General features: G+C 39.8%; 2 protein-coding genes across 3 annotated transcripts in view; one reads left to right on the top strand and one right to left on the bottom strand.

The window, feature by feature from the left end:
- LOC109038774 (thialysine N-epsilon-acetyltransferase) overlaps positions 1 to 12,716 on the bottom strand; it is a 63,816-nt gene extending 51,100 nt beyond the window's left edge. Inside the window, exon 1 of the mRNA XM_019053963.2 lies at positions 12,437 to 12,716. Within this exon, the coding sequence (XP_018909508.2) occupies positions 12,437 to 12,511 (75 nt within the window). The 5' untranslated portion in view covers positions 12,512 to 12,716. The remainder of the gene's footprint in view (positions 1 to 12,436) is intronic.
- Positions 1 to 21,536, top strand: part of LOC109038773 (gastrin/cholecystokinin type B receptor) — a 288,606-nt gene that overhangs the window by 94,184 nt on the left and 172,886 nt on the right. For both annotated transcript variants that reach the window (XM_019053962.2, XM_072303102.1), the window contains exon 2: positions 412 to 466. The gene's annotated coding sequence lies outside the window, so the exon portion shown is untranslated. The remainder of the gene's footprint in view (positions 1 to 411; positions 467 to 21,536) is intronic.

The raw sequence follows: 21,536 nt of genomic DNA, 5'->3' as shown, positions 1-21,536 counted from the left end.
ACTCCATAATTAAGTTTCAGACATTTTTCCGACGCTTTTCTCAAAACGTAGGATTGTTTAATTTTTCTATTGTAAAGAAGAGATTGATCTAACCACGCATATTTTTACAGCTTGTGTAAATATATGATACTCTACGATATAAAATGAGAGGAGCGTATAACGCATACCTTCTGAGGTACGAAGCGCCTCGAGGGGTTGGTCCGCGAAGCGGTCAGGGGTTGGACCCCTACAGTATTCTATGACAGACCAAGTAAATTTCAGCTGGTAACGTGTATTTATTATCTTTTTAAAAGCTTAACATAAAAAAGACCTTTAAAATCCAAAATCCATGGCTTCGAAATAATCATTAAGATGTGAATCAATTGTAGAATTTTGAAGATTGACCTACAACGTATTCGGTTTTTTTTTCAGATTTTTTCTTGCTTCGACAATCCTGGCTGCCTTAATTGAACTAAGCCCTGAGGAGGTGAGTGTTTATTCTTTCTTAAAAGTGACATCTTGCTTGATTTTTGCCTCTTATAAAAAACAAAATGCACAACGCTCGACATTCGGTGGAGCAAAGAAGTAAACAAAAAGTTTTCAATAGAGTTTCGGCTAAAACTGCGAAAAATTATACGACCGTCCAGAGGGAAAGGCTCCTTAATACTCGAAAACTCAAAGTTGAGTTCATAGAATAGTTTGAAAGAGTTTGAAACAAACAGTGCCTTCACTTACCAAAGAAACCAACTTGGACTTATAGCGGGTTGACATTTCAAGTTCAGAAGGTGTATCCTCGAAAAACAGCTACCAGACTAATAAAATTGTTCGTCCTTCATTGGCGCAAAAATTGACCAAACAGCGCGCAAGTCATTCTTTATGACATTTAGAGAGAGTTTTCTGATAAAATCTCAAACTCCGGTCTTTACAACTCAATCACATCAACCTTACAATAATTTGACGCATTCAACCATAACCAGTTTAATTATTCCATCAGATATTGCCTAATTTCATATTATGTTTCCTTTTGTTTAAAACAGAAAATTACGCAAAATGCTGAAGTAAGTTTTGTGAGTGTGCTTTTTCATAATTTTGAGCGTTTTCTCGACGCTCCGATCAATAACAGGGTTGTCACAGTCAGGGAATACCGGGAAAAGCGGAAAATGTTAGGGAAACTGACGAAGATGTCAGGAAAAAATCGTGAAGTGCCCTTCTTTTATTTTCTCGAGTGGGTTTGACATTTTGACTAACAAATTTTGCCCGAAAACTATTTCTAACTACAGTGAAAGCTCGCTGAGTCGAATTAGGTAAGGACCGGCAAAAAATTCGTCTTAACCGATTTTCCACTCAACGTAGAAACGTGTCTAGGGGCCGAAATGAAATTCGACTTTATCGGCATTTTGTCTTTAATCGTAGTTTGACTTACAATCAGTGAACTTTTACTGTGTGTCTTTTTAACAATCTGGCATTTGTTCAATTGTCAGGGAATTTCAGCAAAATGTGTCAGGGAAATCAGGAAAATGTCAGGGAATGGAGATGTTGCATTTGTGAGGGATTTGCGATTTGACCATTGATTCGTCTGTAAAAGTTCGCGAGAAACACGATGGTGCCACTGGTTTTCTCTTAAATCAACTCCCAAGCTCAGAAAAGCTCTCAAGTTGAGGCTGAAATGAAGGGGATATCCCACGCTATCCTGAGAGTCCACCTCTACATCAAAACAAACTCTCCATGCAAAGATAGGGAGCAAATACATTAGCAGGGTTGCCGTGTTCTCAGTTTTGGAGTCTCCAAATAAAGTGGCAGCCCTGTCTATGTATTTGCTCCCTATCTATGTATGTAGAGTTTGTTTTGATGTAGAGGTGGACTCTCAGGATAGCGTGGGATATCCCCTCCATTTTGGCATCAACTTGAGAGCTTTTTTTGAGCTTGGGAGTTGATTTCAGAGAAAACCAGTGGCACCATCGTGTTTCTCGCAAACTTTTACATAAGAATCAACAGTCAAATCGCAAATTCCTCACACATGCAACATCTCCATTGAATTTTTCAAATGCTGTGGCAACCCTGAAATTAGTCAAATAAGAGACACTTAGGCAACGTGAAATGTAGTCAGGATGATTCTAGAAAATGCCGTAAAGTTATCTCGCTGAAAATTTTGTCTCCGTGGACTAGGGCACTTTATTCCGTGAATGGTCGCAAAGAGGAGAAAAAATTAGAGGTGTTCCTTCAACCTTCAGTGAAAGTGCTGCGTGGGCCATAAAACCTGTATGAAATCTCAGAGAGCTGACAGGAAAGTCAATATAACGCACCGACTTTGTGAGCCTCTTCGAGTCAGAATCTTGGACACGACGCGTGAAACTCTCAAGGAGTGCGAATTAAAAAGTTTCGCGAGCTTTTTGTCTCCTCCTTCGATGAAAGTTCACCGTGAACCTCTTGTCCCGCCGGGCAAGGCTGCCAAATCTGAGAGCACAACACGGGAAAAATGGATCGCTGATTTAATAATTGAACTCTTAAAAAATATTTCCGATACGTTTCAAATGTACATTTTACAATAGTGAAAAGCTAGTTTAACAACAGGGGTGGTTAAATTGGATTTTCTTATTGTGAAATTCCACTAAAACATGTCGGACACTTTTTTTTAACCATACAGAATTGTTAAAAAGCAATTTCATTTTTTTTCCGCGAACCGTCATTTAAATTGATAAGCTAAGATAATTCGTAAATTTTTAATGCTCCAGAAACCGGCCCGTAGAATTTTTCATCCTTTTTCGAGGAATAAAAAATGGATCACTAAACTAAAAGCGAATTTAAGCTCCATAAAACTTGTTTTCTCGCCAAAATGTCTGTTACAACACGCTTTGTGCATCGTGAAAGTGATTTTTATCGAAGATTTCGACGTTTTTCGATGCATAATCAAATTGTCCTCTCTTAAGAAAATTATGATCCACTTGAGTTCTACCAATCTTTTTTTCAGTGTACAGTTGACAGAACCGATAGCACAGTTCTATGATCCTAACTGTACGGGTGATACAAAACGCCATACTCGCGTACGTGCAACAGAACTTTCTTTGTGTGTGCGAATCTCACACACGCGAAATACATCCCCCAAAAAAGTGTCCAAATCCATGGCAATCTGCAACAGCGTCGTGAATTTCGCGTATTGCCCGGATCGATTCGCGCTAGTCGAAGCAATCATCGAAAATTAGGCCGGCACCCTCCACCCCTTTAAGGCTCGCTTGGCAGAATCGCGCAAAACTCTATTTTATGGTCGCGCAATGAAAAAGGAGAGTCCTTGGAGGGCTGTTTAGCTGTTGCGCTCTATCTCGCGCCCCCATCTCCCCCCTCCGCCTCCCCCCGTGGCCCCCCGGGCGCCCCGACCGGCGGGACCTCGTTGGAATTCGGCGCTGGGATCGGGTACTTTTTACCGCCGAAAATTTGTACGGCGAGGGCAATGGCTTCGTGTAGGTGCCCCCGGTGCTGCCAAATTGCCGCGATTCCGATGATGAAACAATCGAAACACGTATCTCGGTTTGCAACGTTGCAGATTTCCCGTCGCATTTTAGTTTTATTGAAGGATAATTTCCATGTAGCAAAAAGGAACCAGCGCAGTTACAGTGTCATATAAATGTTGCTTTATCAAAATTATCTAAAAAATCTCCCAGAATAGCAAATAGTTTTGGCTACCCACCAAAAAATTGCTAACTTTAAAGGACAATAATTGTGTACATTTTAATACTCGACTCACATTAAAAAAAAATTGAGATGTGGTCATGGAATTTTGTTCGGTAATACGCGGGCATTAGTGCCGTGCGAAAAAAAAAATCAATAAAATGGCGTCAAGCGATCATATCGTTTAGCACGTAGTTAGTTCCTCATATAGTATGGGTTTTCTTGCAAAATCCAAAGATGCTACTGAGGTGTAGTGTGTAGATGGCTGACTGGCATGTTCACGAAATTATTTCAATTCAATAGTTCCTTTCACCCAAGAGATATTCCAAACTGATTAGATTCATCCCAGGTAATATCGAAAAAAAGGCGACTTTTTCCAATTTCTGATTGGCAACAAAGGCGTTCCTGGTGCTAATGCGATGAAACACTGCCCTCACCCGCAGACAATAATATATTAGTTCTTGAACGTACATGTAGCCAAACGATGGTGAAAACCCAGTTTTTCCTTATCAAAAGAGCGTACCGCTCTCAAATTTTAAAAGGAAATCTGGCAAGCTTTGAAAAGTAACCCACGCACGGCTGAGTAACATGCAAAAAGCGTCGAGCAGCCTCCCCAACACCTCCCCCAACCCCCCTCCCTCCCGGCGGCCATAAATTGAACAGGGCTCTGCGATGAACCCCTGTTGAATTCTGAGGTCTCTATCTATCACCTCGGTTAAAAATTCACACCCGAGGTGCGCTGCGGGTTGCGGTGGAGGCTGGGCGTAATTTGTCCAAGTGATTCATCGTTTTAGGAACACTGTTCACACGGCTCAGAGAGGATTTCGAGAAAGCAACACCCACTTGAGTATTTCTCCATGCACGGGGATCGCGCTGGAGGCGTGAAAGAAAGATGTCGCGAGGAATTATTTACCGGGATGGTTGTGCTCGTGGGTTTTTTAAGGATGTGGGGGTTTGGAGCATGGAGGCAGTGCACTGCTGTGCTAAGAAAAAACGCCGTAAGGGCCCTCAGGCGTTGCTAAATTCCCTCCAATAAAATACGAATTTTGAGGAAAACTTGTGAATACTTTTCTTTGGATTTTCCAGAAAATTTTATTCGTGAGCAGATCTTTAGAAGAGCCTTAAGGCGATGATTAATTAGAAAAGATACGAATAAGATACGAATTTTGAGGAAAATTTGTAAATATTTTTCTTTGAATTTTCCAGAGACTTTTAGTTGTGAGCAAATCTTTAGAAGAACCTTTAGGTGATGTCAAAATTCCTGCAGTAAGGTACGAATTTTGAGGAAAATTCGTGATTTTTTTTTTTTTTTTGAATTTCCGGAGAATATTATTCGTGGCCAGATCTAGAGTCCCTTTATACTGAGAGTCAAGACAATGTGAATCCATTTCTGATTGGATCCCGTATTTTAGGCCTTCACGGTGTCACAAACGGGAATAAAGATTACATTTTCACCAAGTGCAAAAATTATAACCTGGAATGGACAAGGGAATTACGGGTTCGGCAAGGAACAAACGGAATGAGAGAAGGAACGGAGAAAGGAATTTGAGAATGGGCCGATCAAAGATTACGAAAAACGTTTAATTTCTGTAATCTTTATTCCCGTTTGTGACTCCATGAGGGGGTGTTGTCTTGACACTCAGTATAAAGGGACCCTAGCCAGATCTATACATATATTATCTACAAATTTCATAAATAAAAAAATAATCATAAATTTCTGTATGAATGGACGTTTAATTTGAGGAAATTTGGCAACTCTCGAATATTCATACGGCGTTTTTCTTTAGCACGGCAGTACAGTATTTCGAAGAATACGCCACTACTAGTCGGTAGTCGCCAACTAGCCTTCACGACGTCGCTTCTTTGACGTTAAGGCACATCTCGATTTTTGCATGGGCCCCATACTCCGTATAGCTTCATGTTTTCGACGGCTCTTGTAGTAATAAAGATACGTTCATACCATTGGCGGATCCAGCAGTTTGGCAACACCGGATTGCCTCCATTTAAACCTGTGGAAATGTATCGATTCTCGGGAGCCAGGTGCTCCGATAAGAATCGATTATTTAGCATAGGTTTAAATGGAGGAAATCCGATGTTGCCAAATTGCTGGATCCGCCTCTGGTTCATACGTCAGAGGAGCGACGACGGCGACGAGGTAGGTGAGGTGAGAAAATACGCTTTACGACACAAGTTCTCCGATCTTAATTTCATGTAGAACACGGGAAGTGAATTACAGTTTCTTAATTGCACCAGCGAGTAAAAGGATTTATACAAGTCAAAGAAAAGTTTTTGCAAATAACGGATGGACATCATCAAGCGTTGCCTGATTTTCTCTAATGTTTTGTTTTTTAGATAACCAAGCCACACTGAAAATTGGATTTCAATGAAATATTCTTCACGATGTATGATAAAACAAAAGTTTAAAGGCGTTAAATAGTTTAGTTCTCTGTTAATAAAATGAAAAATTAGAGAAAATTAGGCAATGCCAAATAAAGTTAAACTCGGTGGTGATTTTGAAAGTCGGCAACACGCGGTATTTTCTCCATTTGAATTCATTTAAAATATCGATTTTAGGCAAGGCAAGCTGACTCACCAAGAATCGATTGTTTTACATACATTTAAATAGAGGAATAACGTCGCTACTGGTTAGACTGATTTCGGTCAAATTGGTCAAATGAGGAATAATGCTGGTAAACGCACAGATAACTGGATGTTGATTTACATTTGGGTAGTTGCTATACTTTAAAAAAAAAGAAAAAAAAGGGGGGAAAATCGTCGCATTTGTATTTTAACTAAGATAGAAGGGTAACCGGTACTTGAACATTTCGGGTTTACTGATTAAGAGGTTTCTTGCCACCTCCATAAAAATTACAGAGAGTAAAAAAATTAAAAATACAAATGAGACCGAGGAAGTCTAAACCGATCATGAATTTTTCAATTGAGAAGTTAAATTAGAAAGTGAGAGAAAAGTAGAGGGTAGGTCAAGGCGAGGAACGAACAGAAGGAAGGACCGGTGCGAGACGTGAGGGTTGGGAACTGACCCGAAAAAAACGCGTCGTTGTGGAATTCATGTAGGCGAGGGGTTGAAAAAGTGAGAGTGAGAGAAAAAAAGGGAACTTTTAAAAGAGGGAGAGGGAGAGACAGGCCCTAGTCGCGTCGGGGAGGGAGGCGAAGTTGTTCCTTGTCCGATTCGAAAGGGACCGGCCGATCGCGCGTGTTCAATTTCAAAATTGACTCAAGAAGGAACCCTACTGCCCCATTAAACCCGATGTCCTCTCCCGATGCCAAGTTTACAGGTCTAGTGACCGGAACGGATTCAATGCCGTGAGAATATTACGCTGAAAAGAATTGTGAAACATGTTTTTCTCTTTTAATAATACACGGGTACACTGGAAAAAAAAAAAAAAAAAAAAACACATTGGATCTAGAGTCCAGACTCTTGAAAACATTGACAAGAAAAAGGACTCTTGATTCAATCAGATTTAAGCTTAAATCAAAAGGAAATCCGCTCAAATCAAGAGGCTTGGCTCTTGATTTAAGCTTAAATCTGATTGAGTCAAGAGTATTTTTTCTTGTCGATGTTTTTAAGAGTCCGGACTCTAGATCCAATGTGTTTTTTTTTTCCAGTGTACGTAAAAAGTAGTCTTAAGAGACAATTTTTCGGCCTAATTTTTCTTTTAAGGATTCTTAACGTTCTTAAATTTTAACGGAAGAATTTTATTTTTATTCAGGTGAAAATTTCTTTTAACCTTCAGAAAAAAAGTTCGTCATCGATGGCAAATTTAATTATTTTTGAATTAGAGTTCATTCGAATTAAGAGACATTCATCACATTTAAAAAAAGTATCATCTATTTTCCACACTGGAAAAAAACACATTGGATATTGAGTCCAGACTCTTAAAAACATCGACAAGAAAAAATACTCTTGATTCAATCGCATTTTTGCTTAAAGCAAAAACTAAGCCTCTTAATTTGAGCGGATTTCCTTTTGATTTAAGCAAAAATCTGATTGAATCAAGAGTATTTTTTATTTTCAATGTTTTCAAGAGTCTGGACTCGAGATCCAATGTGTTTTTTATCCAGTGCAGTGTACCTCAAAATCGATTAAGAGGAACTGATAATGAATAATCAAGCGTTCAATTTCAAAATTTACTGTGATTGGACTCAATACTGCCTCATTAAACTCGATGTCCTTTTCCGATACAAAGTTTGGAGATGTTCGCACCAAAATGGATTTAATATCGTGAAGAATACTAGAGCACGCACATAAGACGAGCATTTTCATCTCGATCACTGAAAAAAATGTGTCAAACATTATCTACATGTATATTATTTACTTTTATACATCCGGCATGAGTTTCTTCGCACAGAGGTGGTACTGTTAGGCGAAAAAGGTGTCTAGAAGTGTAAGAAATTTCGCGACAGAGGCAACTGTAGCAAGATGGAAATTGTGGATGACCTCCTTGTCCAATATGCTCCTTTATTTACGCCCGCTGTCCATCGGAGTGACAAAAAATCGACTCGAGACAGCCTGGCGCGCTTCGTCCATTGTAGGTCGCATCTCTTCAGGGGATTCCGTACAAGGGAAGTCAAAACGCCTTCAATTTTTTGTATCTGCAATACGGACATCCGCAGAACACGAATAGTTGCATCAAGGCGCTTTAATCATCGGTACGTTACGTTTGATCGTCATGGTCGCTTCGTCCATCGTCGAACGCATCATTTCAGGGAATCCCGTACAAGGGAAGCCAAAACGCCTTCAATTTTGTGTATCTGCAACATGGACATACGCAGATCACGAATAGTTGCATCAAGGCGCTTCAATCATCGGCACGTTGCGTTTGATCGTCATGGTCGCTTCGTTTTCGTCGAACGCATCATTTCAGGGAATCCAAAACGCCCTCAATTTTGTGTATCTGCAACACGGACATCCGCAGAACACGAATAGTTGCATCAAGGGGCTTCAATCATCGGTACGTTCCGTTTGATCGTCAAGGTAGTTTCGTTTCAGTAGCCTTTTTTAACAGTGATGGAAAAACGGTGGGATGACCTGATGCCACCGATGTTCCTTTTTTTGCGCCCAATGCTCATCAGAGCAACAAAATATCGACTTGAGATTGCGTCGTGCGCTTCGTCCATCGTCGAACGCATCACTTCAGGGGAGCCCGCGCAAGGGAAGTTAAAACGCCTTCAATTTTTTGTATCTGCAGCACGGACATCCGCGGAACACGAATAGTTGCATCAAGGCGCTTCAATCATCGGCACGTTGCGTTTGATCGTCATGGTCGCTTCGTTTTAGTAGCCTTTTTTAACAGTGATGGAAAAACGGCGCTAACCTGAAATTTAGAATGTTAATAAGTAACGATAACTCTCAAAGTTGCTTAGCTTTGTTTTGTTCATGATTTTTAGGGATGTTCTTTGTATGTATTAATTTAGCTTTAGGTTTTCACTGATCGGGTTTCATTGCTGGATGGTTAATTTCTTGTAATTCGAGTGAGTCAATTAATCTCCTGAGATTTCTAGCGCTGCGTTACTCCTTTAACTTGATTTGAATTCAATTCCGACCGATTCCACGATTGTTCTCAGATCGAAAAATAAATTTCGAATGTTAGGTTATTACGTTTTCCTTCCAAAATGGCCACTATGACCGGCGAATCCTTAAGAAAAATCAATTTTTTCCATTCTCCAGCCTAATGTCTTGAGATTTCTCACGATATAATTATACCTACTTCTAAATCTTGATTTTAATCCAATTCCACTTCTTTCAACGAGCGTTCCCAGATCGCAAAATCAATTGGGTCAATTTTTTTAATCTCTCTCCTAAGGGCCACCAAGACTCTTGGGTCTTCAAAAAATTTCAAACTCAAAAGTTCTCCAGACTAATTTCTTGTAATTCCTCGCGATATATCTGCTTAAAACATGATTTTAATTCAATTTCGACGCATTTCTCGAGTGTTCCCAACTCGCGAAGCTTAATTTAGGGCTTAAAGATTAATTTAATTTAAGGGATAACGCCGTATGAACCCTCACGCGTTGCCAAATTTCCTCTGATAAAACACGAACTTCCGGCTGTACTTATGAATATTTTTCAGATAATTTTTCAGATACTCTTACTCGCAATTTTAACTGAAGTTCGTACGAATTTCAAGGAAAAATATTAATAAATCCCCTCGATAGTTAACTTTTCATCGAAGGAAATTTGGCAACCTCCGAATGTTCATACGGCGTTTTTCCTAAGCACGGCAGCACTAGCACTGACCCTTGACTTTTCCGCGGATTTAAGACGGTTTCCCGTCGTTGAGCAGTTCGATTCATCATTCGGTGCATCTGAGCCCGTCGATTAATAACGCTGCACGACCTAATACCCCCACCCCCTCCTACCCCCTCCCACCCCCTGCCACACTCCCCACAACACCCCTCCCGCTCCAGAACTCATGGGAACGCTCCAGCGCGATTTTCAGTCCGTTTCAGCGTGAAATTCAGCCCCGACGCTTCTAATTACGCGAGACGGGGATTGGAATCAGCAAGACGGTGCATATCTCGCGGGCACGCGGTTTTTAATACCGCCAGCTCTGTCGAATCTCACGTTTATCCCTGGCTGATTTGTGGAATAATATTGATTTTACCGTGCGATTTGGCAATGCTGTCACCGCGATGCCCGCGTGTGGACATTCCTTCTCTTAGAATCCGCCCGCTGAGTTCGGATGGTCTGCTTCGCCACGCGATTTTCCGGAATTCCACGGCTGAGTCGGTACTGCCTCCTAAGGAAAAACAGCGTTTCAGCTTTCGAGTTGCGTTGCCAGATTTCTCTCCATAAATATCGATTTTTAGGTAAAGTGACTAATAATTATTCCATAAAATTCTTGAATATCGACGGTGAAACTACCAAACCACGTATCTCGGTTTGCGACGTCGCAGACTTCCTGTGATACTTTATTTTTTAAATGAAAAACTACTTAACATCCAGTCTTGAAAATTTCTGTGATTTTTCCTCTTTGTGCGGAGAAAATTCCGTGAAAATTTCAAGGAATGATACTGATTTGGTCTACTTCCAAAAAATAAATTGTGAGCGTAGATTTTTAAACACAGCAAACGAGATACGTGGTTTGGTAGTTTCACCGTCGATATGTTTGACCGAATTGCATTTTAATTCGCTGAAAATGTCAAACGGACAAATTCAAATGTTTTTCAGGGAGATCATATTTTATTGGACACACGACGTTTTCCCTTATGTTGCAGAATAATGCCCTCTTTAACGTAATGACTCAAACTTTCCTCCATCAAATTTTCCACCGAATCTTATTTTCAATTTAATATAGCGTATACAAACATGTCAAAGGCAAACATGAACAATACCTCAGAAGAAAATATTTCAGGCACAGCTAATTTTCTACTGATTAAACACGAATCGTGTAGATAACTTATGCGTTTTTCCATTCATTATTTTGATTAAAAATTTTGACCTGGAATTCGAAAATTCCAAGGAAAAATATTCGTGATTTTTCCCAAGTACGAATATTTCAAAACTTTTGCAAAACCCAGAGAGGCTCATACAACATTTTTCCGTAACACGACGGTGCACGCATCAATAAGCTCAAGATAGACCAAACTTCGACCTACTACTTCTTAGTTTCCTGAACCAAGGAACGTAACTTCACTGGAAGGTTGCAAAATTGACTCCAAGGATTCAATTTTTTACAAGAATGTACCTGCGATATTTCTGTTGAAAATCTGTCCGATTTTTGCATGCACGGAAAAAATTAAATCGCTGATTTAACAATTCAATTGCTAAAAAAAGTGACAGCAATGTTTCAACGTAGATTTTCCTACGAAAAAATGAACTTTTAACCACTATTGTAAGCTAATTTAACCGCGGGGGTAAAGTAGCATTTTTTTGTTGTAAAGTCTACATTGAAACATTTGCACTTTTTTTAGCAATTAAATTGTTAAATCATAAACTTTATTTTTTCCGTGTGAGATCAGAGAAAACATTAGTGACAATTTCAGTTATAAATGCTAAAGATTCTCCAGGCAAAAATACAATTTGCGAGGGGCAATATTGCAACACTGAAATGTAGTTACGATCTTTCAGGAGGAAAACGACGACTTAAAAGGTTGGTCCAGTCCCTTCGGAATCGACGAGCTGGGGCTTTTCTTCGCACGGCCATTTTCTTACATTACGCCGGGAAAATTCTCCTTTGGTCCTCTCAACTTCTTAACGAGCGGAGATTTGACAATGCTTAATGCGAGATCATCTTATCTTGAATGTGTCAGCGAGTAGTATCAGGCAGCGTGATAAGAGTAGCTTTCATTTCCATAAAAATGCGAATTTATAAGGAAAATTTCTCTCTTAAATTTGAAAAACTTTTTGGGTCCCAAAAAATACGGAATCAAAATCATAATCTACGAAAGAAGAATTTTCTTCGAGGACGAACATCGGTCTTGCTCGTCGGTTATTGAAATTGTTATTCTAATCGTTCTAACATGCGACGATGTCATCAGGAAACATAAGGAATATCGGTCATGCACAATTTCTACTTTCATGCACCAGGAAATTCTGAGTGTTTGAAGCATTTTTCAAACCTTTGACTCAATTTATTCTATAACTTGTTAAATCAAACTTAGAACGATTTATTTGCGCAAAAAAAACTGGAAATCTCATTCGAAAATCAGGAAAATTCAAAATGAATTTTAGTGGACATGCGACCTGATTGCCCTCTGTTTTATCCAATCCAACTTTACCTGAACCGTGTTCTAATTATTCGTTCTAATTTGAGTGGAGCGATTGATTTACCTTGATTAAGGCCAAAATTTGCGGGCAATCCTCTCTCACGGCTTTGCGGATGATTAATCCATTAACGGTCTCCATGCTGAGCTCTATCCAACGGGAACCGGGCACAACACAAAACACAAAGCCGATGAATATTTCACTAAACCAAAAACCGGCGCGGAAGCAACATGCGGCACTCGAAACGTGTCGCCGTATGTACTTCGCTTCGGGTCCTCGTCGTCGTTGTCACAGCGGTGAACTGCCGGACCCGCGATGAGCTCCCACACAAGTGAACTGGTTTCCATCTCCAACAACCGAGCCCACGCGGAATTTTAAAGCAGGCGTCGGTGCCAAATCCATCATAAATTTCCAAATAATATTACGTAACTACTTAAAATAATACAACCCAAGTGGCACTGCGGGCCGATTATTGAAACTGATAGACAAAGCAGACATAAGGAGTATGGAGCGATCCTATTGGTTGACATGGTTGGTTCCTATAGGCGAAGGAAGAAAATTATGGAATAACTGGCAGGTTTTTGGTGGGTTGCCGTTAGTTAGTCCATTACTACCTCCTACGTCCATTGCCACCACCCCCTTCCACCAATAGGATCCCTCCAAATCCCTCTTGTCATCTTTGTCTATAGCTTTGTCTATCAATTTCAATAATCGGCCCGCAGATCGCGATAAGTTGTGATTTAATCGGAGAACGTATCGTCACCTTCCGGCCAAAGTATCACAAGCGCCATGCGACGTTTCAAAATTATCGCCGCCATTTTATTTTTTTTACAGAGCATTTGTTGGTTCAATCTGTTTGAAAATTTAACTGAATTTTATCGGCAGCACGAAGAAAAATCAGTGAAATTTTCGGACAGCTTCCTTGAAAAATTTCCCTGCAAAAAAATAAAATGGCGCCGGAATTTTTTAAACGTCGTGTGGCGCTTGTGATACTTTGGCCGAAAGGCCTTTGCAGGAAATGTGACAACGTCTGAAGGTTCATACGGCGTTCTTCCGTAGCATGGGAGAACGTGAACGCCGCTTCCTCTGAAATAAAAACCCTTTCAAAAATAAACGTTTTACGAAAGGGTGTGAAGTTTTTTCGCTTTCTGACGAGACGAACTTGAAACATCCTCTCTGCGACTAACCGAGTTTGCTTTCAAGTTAAGAGACGAATCTGATTCGTCGGTAATCGCACATCGGAACAACACTGCCGTGCTAAGGAAAAACGCCGTATGAGCCCTCAGATGTTGCCAAGTTTCCCTCGATAGAAACCGAATTTACTGAGAAAATTTTGAATATTTTTCTCCAAATTTTTCTTGTAATATTGTTCGCAATTTCATCTACAGTTCCTGAAAATTTCAAGAAAAAATGTTCACAACTCGCCTCAAAAATAAACATTTTATCGAAAGAAATTTGGCAACTCTCGAATGTTCATACGGCGATTTTCCTTAGCACGGCAGAGCAGGAGGCGCCGGAAAGGAAGACGAGGACGAAGAGGAGTAAAGAAACTCGGGAACCGTTGAAAAGTGTAGCCGGAACGGAAAGCGGGAAAGTTTGGGAAAATCACTTGAAAGTTCGGAGACACGAATGGAGGCTCAGAGTCGAAGCAAACTGTTTTCAATTGATTCCTGGAACGGAGCCGGCTTTTTCTCCGGAGAAGTTAGCGCATTTTGTTCATTCATCGTGCGTTACTGCAACTATGTTGGACGTGGCGCACTCTCGGAATTTTAAAACAATGGCTTTTTCAATGGCGGTTCAACTTGGAGAGGTTTTTAATGAGGCATCGTCGGAGCGTATAATGACATCGATAGGAGAAAAAGCAGGAAGGCGTAAAATAAAATAGAGAGCTTGAGAAAGTTACAAGACAGTTGGACGTACACTGGATACAAAAACATATTGGATCTAAAGTCCAGACTCTTGAAAACATTGACAAGAAAAAATACTCTTGATTCAATCAGATTTAAGCTTAAATCAAAAGGAAATCCGCTCAAATTAAGAGGCTGGGTTCTTGATTTAAGCTTAAATCCGATTTAATCAAGAGTATTTTTTCTTGTCGATGTTTTTAAGAGTCTGGACTCTAGATCCAATGTGTTTTTTTTTCCAGTGTATTTATGTTAAATGGAACCATGTGCAAGTGGGAAGATGGGGTGTGCTCGTTCGTTAAGGTCCATAAGAATGAATGGAACTTTAAAAGCGCCAGTAACGTCAGCGGCAACGACCGACACCGGGCGGGAAGGAGAGATCTGGCGGGATTCTTCATCTCATGAGCTTTCCCACAAGGCTCTTGTCACATGTCCACGGCTCACGAGTTAGCGCTCAGTTCCCTTTGATTTAATGTAAAATCCCGCTTTTCCACTTGCACAAAAGGAACTTTATCTACGGTTTCAGGACATTTTGTCAACGATTTTTTGTCCGCGCACCTTTTTTGTCCAGTAGTTTGCGCCCACACGTAATATAAGCAACAGTGACTTAGTCCAAGCGTTATATTTTAGTCGGTATGTAAAATTATATTGACAATATGGAAATGAGAAATAGAGAGAGAAGGAGGTGTTGTTATGGTTGCTCAATGCTCATTTTCTAAATGAAATGGTATTACTTTCTCCTTTTGAATCATCTTTTTAAATTGTCATTGGTGAATATTACGTTTTATTTCTCTCCTTAAAATATTGAATGTACAATTTACCTTATATATGTATAGGTACTTTTTTTATTTTTTCTTTACGAAATTATTACTTCATTTTGAAAACATTTATATTTTTAAAACGTGACAAATATTTGTAAAACCTTTTCCAAGCGACATTAATCTCAATGAGCCGCAGTTGTGCCGACAGAAACTGCAAAAACAATAAAAGAGAAAAAAAAACCAAGAAGCACGCAATCTTTAGTTTTAACCCATTTGTACATCGATCTTTTAAAGCCAAATACGTCAAATTTTGAGCGTTCCGTTCCGCGTACACCTCGCTGCAGCACAATAAAAGCACAAAATGTAAAAGAAAAAATTAAAGTGCTTTGGAAATCATTAAATTTGACACGGAACCACCAATATTTAAAAAACACACATTATATTATTATTCTCCTTTGATAAATTGATTCATATTTTTGTACCTTCAATTTAAATGAGAAAAATCAATGCAGAGTGTGCTAACATTTCAAAATCATGAGTTAAAAAACGCTAAATATTAAAGCCTAGCAGAGCGTAGCGGCGTGCTGCCAGCGCGAGAGGCTCACTGGCGCCTACAAACCTAAGTGGAGATTTCACGCATTGCACACTGCTTGAAGTATCCACTTAGGTTTGTAGGCGCCAATGCGCGTTTCGCGCTGGCCAGCCCGCCCGCCGTGTGGCGGCGCCTGAAGCAACTATTTCACAACAGAGGTGCCACACAGTATTAAATGAAATTGAACGTACTAAGAATGACAGGCATCCTTTAGAAGTACAGATCTTTCCTCGCAAAATAAATCAAGATACTTATCGTACACAAGAAAAATCTAAGAGCCTTTAGCTGAGGCAAATATAGAGGTTTATCCGGTTCAGGTATAACAAGGTGGAAATTTCTTGAAAGATAATTAAGTCCTGTTACACCAAAGAGGCCAAAGTGGAGGGAATATCCCACCCTACCCTGAGAGTCCACCTCTACATCAACACAAACTCTCCATGCAAAGATAGGGAGCAAATACATTAGCAGGGTTGCCACTTTATTTGGGGACTCCAAAACTGAAATCACGGCAACCCTGTCAATGTATTTGCTCCCTATCTTTGCATGGAGAGTTTGTTTTGATGTAGAGGTGGACTGTCAGGGTAGGGTGGGATATCCCCTCCATTTTGGCCTCAACTTGAGAGCTTTTTTTGAGCTTGGGAGTTGATTTCAGAAAAAACCAGTGGCATCATCGTGTTTCTCACGATTTTTTACATATGAATCAACAGTCAAATCGCAAATTCCTCACACATGCAACATCTTCATTGCTCTGTAAAAAAATAAAATGGCGGCGGAAATTTTGAAATTTCGCACGGCGCTTGTGATATTTTGGCCGGAAGGTGACGAAGTCAGCGCGGTAGCTTAAACAGCCACATTTTTGCACAGCATGACAATTATGATCCTCGAGTTGTTCTCAAGCACTCAAGAGGCACCGTTACACAACTTGAAAGGCGATTATTTAATTTAGATAAAATCGTTTGGAAGCGCAGCGCCCCTCCCCTCCCCTCCCTCCGCCTACCGCCCCTCGGAGCCCATCGACAATGTCAATGCAAAGCCACTCGGCTAACTGCACTAATACCTTCATCCCACATCGGTGTCGCGCTGCGTGCGCCGAGAAATATCAATGAACCAAATTAAGTTCTCTATTATCGTCCTAATCCACCCGCACTTCGGACGTTCAAACGTTCCTCGCTGCCCCGCGGCACCCCCCCCCCCCACGCTGTTGCCAACTTTGTTGTGTTTGTAATTGTATCTGTCGCAGGCAAAATAGTGAAATCAGGCATTTTGTCAAATGCCTAGGCAGATAGTCAAATTTTGACGGTCTGCAAAATTTTGTGAATTTATGACGAAGAGCTCACGATTTTTCACTACTCTTGGAAAAATAACTCATCAAACCTACGAACTCTTTTTGTCTCTTCCTCTTCAATTGCTTCTCATAGATTTAAATGTTGAAAATTCCAAACATTCTGCATTTTACGACATACTGAACATTTCAAGATCAGTGTCTCTTCAGGAGCTATAAAAATTGTTTAATATACTATTGTGTGTGCAAATTTTTACTGAGAATTTTTTCTTGCAGGAGCAATGAATTATTTTGTCTGAAATTAGGAAAAGAATCAGAATTTCAATCTAAGTTAGAATATTTGACTATTTGCCTAGTATTTGACAAATGCCTGATTTTACTATTTGCCTGCGACATATCCATTACGCTTGACCACTAGTGAACAAAATGAATATAATAAAGACCGCCCTGAAACCGATTAAAATTCATTTTAATTCCTTAAGACCCCCCCCCTTTCCCCGATGCGGATGCCAAATTTTGTTGTATTTATATTTATTACGCTTGACCGCTGGTAATCGCAATAACTGAAGTGAAGACTGCCCTGAAACTAATTGAAATTCATTTTAATTGCCCCTAAAAGGGTCGAATTAAAAATATTGGGAAGCAGTTTGCCGTGCTGAGGAAAACGCTGTATGAACATTCTAGAGTTGCCAAATTTTCTTCGATAAAATGTTTATTTCTAAGGAGAGTAAAAATATTTCCCTTGAAATTTTTTTCAAAGTAGATTATCACTCGTCGTACAGTGGATCGAGTCAATCAGAGAGGTCGGACATAAATTTTTGACTAAAACTGCGAAATTTGATGTTTATTTCGTCATATTTTAAATTTTGAGGGCTGCTTCTAGAAGAAAAATTTTACGAGGAGACCAATGGAACCACTTTCAGAACCTCAAAATTTTGTCTAAACGGAATTATAAGCTTTTAAAGTGTCCAAATTTTGTCCGACCTCTCCTATTGATTCGATCCACTGTGCGTAGGTCCTAAGCAGTCTTTATGAGCCATCTCAGATTATGAATTCGTGGAAAACGGCCGAAGCTAATAAAACTGTAAAGAAGGTTAGCTATTGAAACCAACTCTAAAACTTCACTGCATTCATCCACCCCAAGCGAAAACCCATATTCTTAATGTAAAAATAATTTATTAGATTAAATTTCCCGCATGAAAGAGCTTTCCCGTACATGAAGTCCTGCTCCTCGTTGGGTTCCGGGAAAAACTCTACGGTGCATCTTACCTTGCCTTTAAATATCTATGAATTTTTATTTTTATTTTATATTTTTACTTTTTTCAAAGTTCTCAAGAAAATTATTCAAAAGCGCCCGCCCTGGTGAGAGCCGAGCTTTCAAGGCACCGACTGGAAGATCATCCGCAAGACTGCCGCTCCAAGGAAAAACGCCGTATGAACCTCCGTGTGTTGCCAAGTCTCTTTGGGTAAAATACGAATTTTCAGGAAAACTTGTGACATTTTTCGTCCAATTTTCCAGAGAATATTCCTCAGAATGCAATCTAATGTATCAGGAAATTTCATGTAAAAATATTCGTTATTTGTCTCAAAAATTAATATTTTAAGAGGTGAAATTTGGCAACTCTTGGATGCTCATGCGGCGTTTTTCCTTAGAAAGGCGGAAGAGATGTGTGCATTGGTGCAGAATCGCGCGCAAACGGCACCGGACAGGGTTGAAGGATAGAGAGGGATGGGGGGGGAGGATTTATCCCTAAGACGTAGGGAGGTTCAACCTGGAGCACACTCATCCCATATTCTATGAGACGCGACACGCGTCGCGAAACGCAATCCCTGGCAGTGCTGCCATCTGTTGTCTGAGATCAGGGATTAAAGTGCCGTCCCGAGGAGGAGAATTCGACGAATATTGAAATTTTATGTCAGTGAAAAAGATTATTGAATTTTGTTTTTTACATAAGAGGAAACAAATAGGAAGGGATTTAAAACAAGGGTAAACAAGGCTAAAACGGCTAAAAGGCAGGACGTTCTGAGCCGTTATCAGCTCATTTTCAGCAGCAAAACACAATACATTTTTCTCTCCCGAGAGAATAATTTTCTCTTCGGAAAGAGGAGTTGCCTCTCCGGAGGGAAATTTCTTCTTCCCGGAGGGACAACTTTTCTTTTCGGCGGGGCAATTTTTTTCTCCAGAGGACAAAGCTATTATCCCCCCCCCTCCCCGAGAAAAGTTTTTTCTTCGGAGAGAAAACGGTTCTCTCCGAGAGAAAACTATGCTCTCCGAAAAGGAAACTTTTCTCTCCGGAGACAAAACTATTCCCTCCGAAGAGATTATTTAAATATTGTCATTTTGCTGCTGAAAATGAGCTGGTGACGGCTCAAGAAGTCCTGCCTTTATAATGTTTTGCCTTGCTTACCCATGTCCTAAATCTCTTACTATTTGTTCGTATATTCGGATTCTCTCCGAAGGAATTATTTATAAATTGTGATTTTGCAGCTGAAAATAAGCTGGTAAAGGCCTAAAACGTCCTGCCTTTCACTTCTTATAACGTTTTTGCTTTGTTTACTCATGTCCTAAATCCCTCCCTACTTGTTCGTATATTCAGGTTCTGTTTTCTTGTGCTTTATCGTATAAGAGGAAATTGTCTTCAATTCAAGGAAAATTTTTTGAACTCCTAAAACATGTTGATTTAAAAAAAAAAAATCTATTCCAACCTCTAAGTATTTAAAGAAAAGACAAGCGGGAAAGCTCTAATATGTTCGCATCAGAAAAGTTCTCAGCTATTCTCCATGTAGGCTCGTTTTTGAGTTCCCCAGAAAAGGCACCGTTGAGGTGAAAGAACTCGTTCACCAAAATTTCAACCACCAACTTTGAGAAAACTGCACTACTGCTACAAATATAAGTTGTAGACAAACTATTATCATTATTATCCGCGGTGCTTTGACATTAGAAATGGACCGAGTTTAACAGAAAGGAACCAAGCCACATCAGCTATTGTCAAATTTAACTGGGCAATTTCATTTTTTTACAAGAGATGGTTTGTGCGGCGATTCCTTTGAAATTTTTAAGCTATTTGCTTCAAACTATGGAGAATTTCCACTGAAATTTGCACGAAAATCCGCACAACCGTTTTCATGAAAAAAATTAACTTGCCCGATTAAATATGGCAGTAGCTAATGCGGCTTGGTTCATTTCTGTTTAACGTGGTCCAAATAAAGGTTTCACAGATTAACCTATGTGCCCCTCTCCGCCATCTTATTTTTGAGTTGCTGCGCCATTGGAACGCATTGCTACTAGAATTCTAGAGGCAGGTTGAAATCAAGAAACGCTCCTCATCGGCTAAAAATTAATTAAGAAAAAATTCAGCGAAAATTGTTTCTTCTTCTAATTGAAAGAAATGTAACTTTTTCACCAATGAAAAATTTTATACGCTTCAAATTAAAAAATTCTACTTGAATTAAAGAAAAAAAAAGTGTAGGCAAAAGAAATTCCTTCTTTGAATCGCAAATATAAGCGTGCATGGAGGCTATTTCCATTTTGATCTTCCGTCGCATTTCTAAGGCGCAATGATACAACTATTTGAACTCTCCGGAATGCGTGAGGTATCACGCCGCATTTGAAGGCGTTTTCAAAACAGCCAACTTCCGATACCCGGATTACCGTTTTGCATAGTTCATATTCTTTTGTTTTATTCTGTACCACTGGTTTATTTTTAATCCTCGTATAAAAAGCACCCATTTGCTAGATACAATTCTAGCTGGAGCGCACTTCAGCTATGAATTACGGCAAACTTTCCCGAAAATTCCACTCGAAAAGTTTTATTCTCACGTCAGTACAAATATCACATCACCACAATAGAATCCTGAATATACCAAGCCGTTTGAATCACAGCCGAAGTTAAACGGAATTAATAACCAATTATTTAGACAGCGGTATGTGCCATGCATCCATATCAATTCGAGGATCCATTAGGCGAAACGAATAAAACTCACCGGTTAAAAAAAATTGAAATAACTATAAATAAATAAAATAAAAAACGGGGGGAAAAATAAATTGATCTTATTAGAAAAAACAGAGCTTCCTCGCGTCGCGTCGAGTACAGCATTATTTCATTAAACTCGAAAATATTTCCTATCAATGAATACACTCATCGGTGATTCATCACGGAAGTGACATTGAATGTCACGGGATGTCACCGGATCATCAAGCGGCAGCCCCGATGGAGGCAAGCGTCGGGGGAAGTGCTACCCCATTTTTCACGTGTAAATAACGTTGCCGCTTCTCACGGGATATCTGTCTATTTTACATCACCGCTCTGCCGTTCACAGAAAAAACGCCGTTTGGAATTTCGAAAGTTGTCACATTTCTGTCGACAAAAATCAGTATTTTTTAAAATTTGTATTCATTTTGTTTTTGTTGTTGTTGTTGTTGTTGTTGTTGTTGTTGAGGATTTGTATGTGTGAGGAATTTGCGATTTGACTGTTGATTCTTATGTAAAAGTTCGCGAGAAACACGATGGTGCCACTGGTTTTCTCTGAAATCAACTCCCAAGCTCAAAAAAAGCTCTCAAGTTGAGGCCAAAATGGAGGGGATATCCCACGCTATCCTGAGAGTCCACCTCTACATCAAGGCAAA

This window comes from Bemisia tabaci, chromosome 8 (genome assembly GCF_918797505.1).
Source record: "Bemisia tabaci chromosome 8, PGI_BMITA_v3".
NCBI lineage: Eukaryota > Metazoa > Arthropoda > Insecta > Hemiptera > Aleyrodidae > Bemisia > Bemisia tabaci.
Note: the sequence above shows the minus strand (reverse complement) of the source record. Positions and strands in the feature narration are given on the sequence as shown.